The sequence below is a fragment of the Halyomorpha halys genome, unplaced genomic scaffold (genome assembly GCF_000696795.3).
Source record: "Halyomorpha halys isolate HHAL.00 unplaced genomic scaffold, Hhal_1.1 Scaffold558.1, whole genome shotgun sequence".
NCBI lineage: Eukaryota > Metazoa > Arthropoda > Insecta > Hemiptera > Pentatomidae > Halyomorpha > Halyomorpha halys.
This window is the reverse complement of record NW_027115474.1, coordinates 228904-231062: the sequence shown is the minus strand read 5'-3', so window position 1 is coordinate 231062 and position 2159 is coordinate 228904. Positions and strand designations below refer to the sequence as shown.

Sequence of the window (2159 nt, the reverse complement as noted above, 5' to 3'; positions counted from 1 at the left end):
ATGTGCCAATATTTAAGCAAATCAGTGATATGATAAAATGGAGAGTACAGGTTAAAAACAAGGATGGTCCATTTAATGTTTAGATTATAATGAATAATATTTTTGTCAAACATCATTGCACAGAACTTATTTGGTATCCTTACAGAAAATAAACTCCTTAAAAATTGATAATTTTGACAATCTAGCATTTACTTTTAAATAAGGTTTTCCATAAACTTGGAAATTGTGGACATTAATTAATGATTCAATACAAATAAATGTTTTAATATTTATGAGAAAGAAAACTACTTGCTTACCATATCTGCATTTTGATTGGGGTTCCATCAAGAGAAATTATTTTTTGCTTGAAATCTATACCTGAAAATAACAAATCAAGTTTAATTTTAATGTTTTAATCAATAGATCAATCATTCATATAGTCCGAAAAACCAATACAAGTGAACATACAAATACAAATATGTTCTTAATACCTGATATGAGGTGATTGTATTAGATTTATAATTAAAAGATTGTCTCCTTCATTTAAACTCCAAAGCAATCATAAATTAATACAATATTTATTAAAACAAGATGTTTTTAGAGGTAAAAACATAGATGTTCTATACTACCATACTTTAAACTAACAAATAATGTCCAATGGCCCAAAATATGAAACAAGCACAGTAATTTATAATTCAGAATAATTTTAATGAAAAATAATTTGCTTAATAAAAATTGTATGTCAAATTATATTTATTTTAAATTGAATACTGATAAAATATATTATATAATGATATTGTATGATATGATATTTTACATATTGACATTAATCCTATTTATTGAGGAATGCAATTTGATCAATACAATAATGGAAACAGAGAAACAGTATATGCTACAATGTTTTTTTATGATTTCAAAATTATTATTTTTTATTATTATACACATTAGTATTTTTTTTTTTTTTGATAATTTTTATAATAGACATAACAACTTGTAATAAATATAATTAAATATGGGATTGATACTGGATTAGTGATGAGTCATTCTGTTTTGTTTGTTTGGAAATATCTGATATATTAAACAACAGAACTATGAATAGTGAATAATTAAATAAATTATTCAAAATAAAAAATTAAAAAGGTTTGTTATCAACATAACTGATCTAATGTTAATGTTATTTATAAATATATTCAAGTTTTTTCATGATGTTTAAAAGGGTTTTAGTAATTAGCATCCCACTCAGAAAGTGAAAGAACATTTCAAAATAAAATATTTATTTGTTTATATCAATATTGGATTAGTTAATAAGTAATAATGTTTAAAAGTGAAACAAATATGATATATAAAGCAATAAATTTCACAATTATCAACAAATGACAAAGCCAAAACACTTATTGTCTATAAATGACTAATGGGGTGAAAACACTATGGATAAAAATGAGGAATTGGTTAGGTAAAGTTGCTCAATATAAAGATAATGATAAAAAATAAGTTTGCCAACCTATAGTTGATATGTAGGTGTCGTAGTAGGTTTGGTCGCAGTACCTGTGAACTATACACGTCTTACCGACATTAGAATCCCCTAATACAAGAACTTTATAAGTCGCCTCGCACTCAGCGGGGGCCATTTTCCGATCGATCTCCTTCCTACTTCAAACTGAGCGCCAAACAGAATCCAACACCCAATACAGCCATTGAGGCCAATACAATTTTAATCATTTTTATTTTTAATGATTGGAGAAGTTTGTCGGGGGGTGCGGTCAGCAAAAAACAACATAAATAAACAAAACCATATTTATTTATTTTATGCCGACGTTTCGACCTGAGTTTCAGGTCTTCATCAGGGCTATAGAACAAAATGTTGTTGTTATATCTTTTGTTCTATAGCCGTATGAAGACCTGAAACTCAGGTCGAAACGTCGGCATAAAATAACTAAATATGGTTTTGTTTATTTATGTTGCTCTTTGCTGACCGCAATATGCTGAATTTTAATCTATATGTATAAAAGGAAACAGTCGAATCATTGTCCACAATAAACTTTTGAATTACTGGACCGATTTACGTGCTATTTTTTTTTTATTCATTAAATTATTTTATTTTATTAGTACTATTGTTTTTTTGTTTTTTTAAACTTATTTATCCATTCAAGTGTTTCCTGTAACCGGTTTTTTATTATATT

General features: G+C 26.4%; 1 protein-coding gene across 1 annotated transcript in view; it reads right to left on the bottom strand.

Moving 5' to 3' along the window:
* The window catches only part of RabX4 (RAS oncogene family member RabX4), a gene marked incomplete in the record, with an annotated part of 14186 nt that extends 12533 nt beyond the window's left edge, over positions 1 to 1653 (bottom strand). The window contains 2 exon segments of the mRNA XM_067052525.1: positions 297 to 357; positions 1481 to 1653. Of these exon segments, the coding sequence (XP_066908626.1) occupies positions 297 to 357; positions 1481 to 1607 (188 nt within the window).
* Between the last annotated feature and the right edge of the window lie 506 nt (positions 1654 to 2159).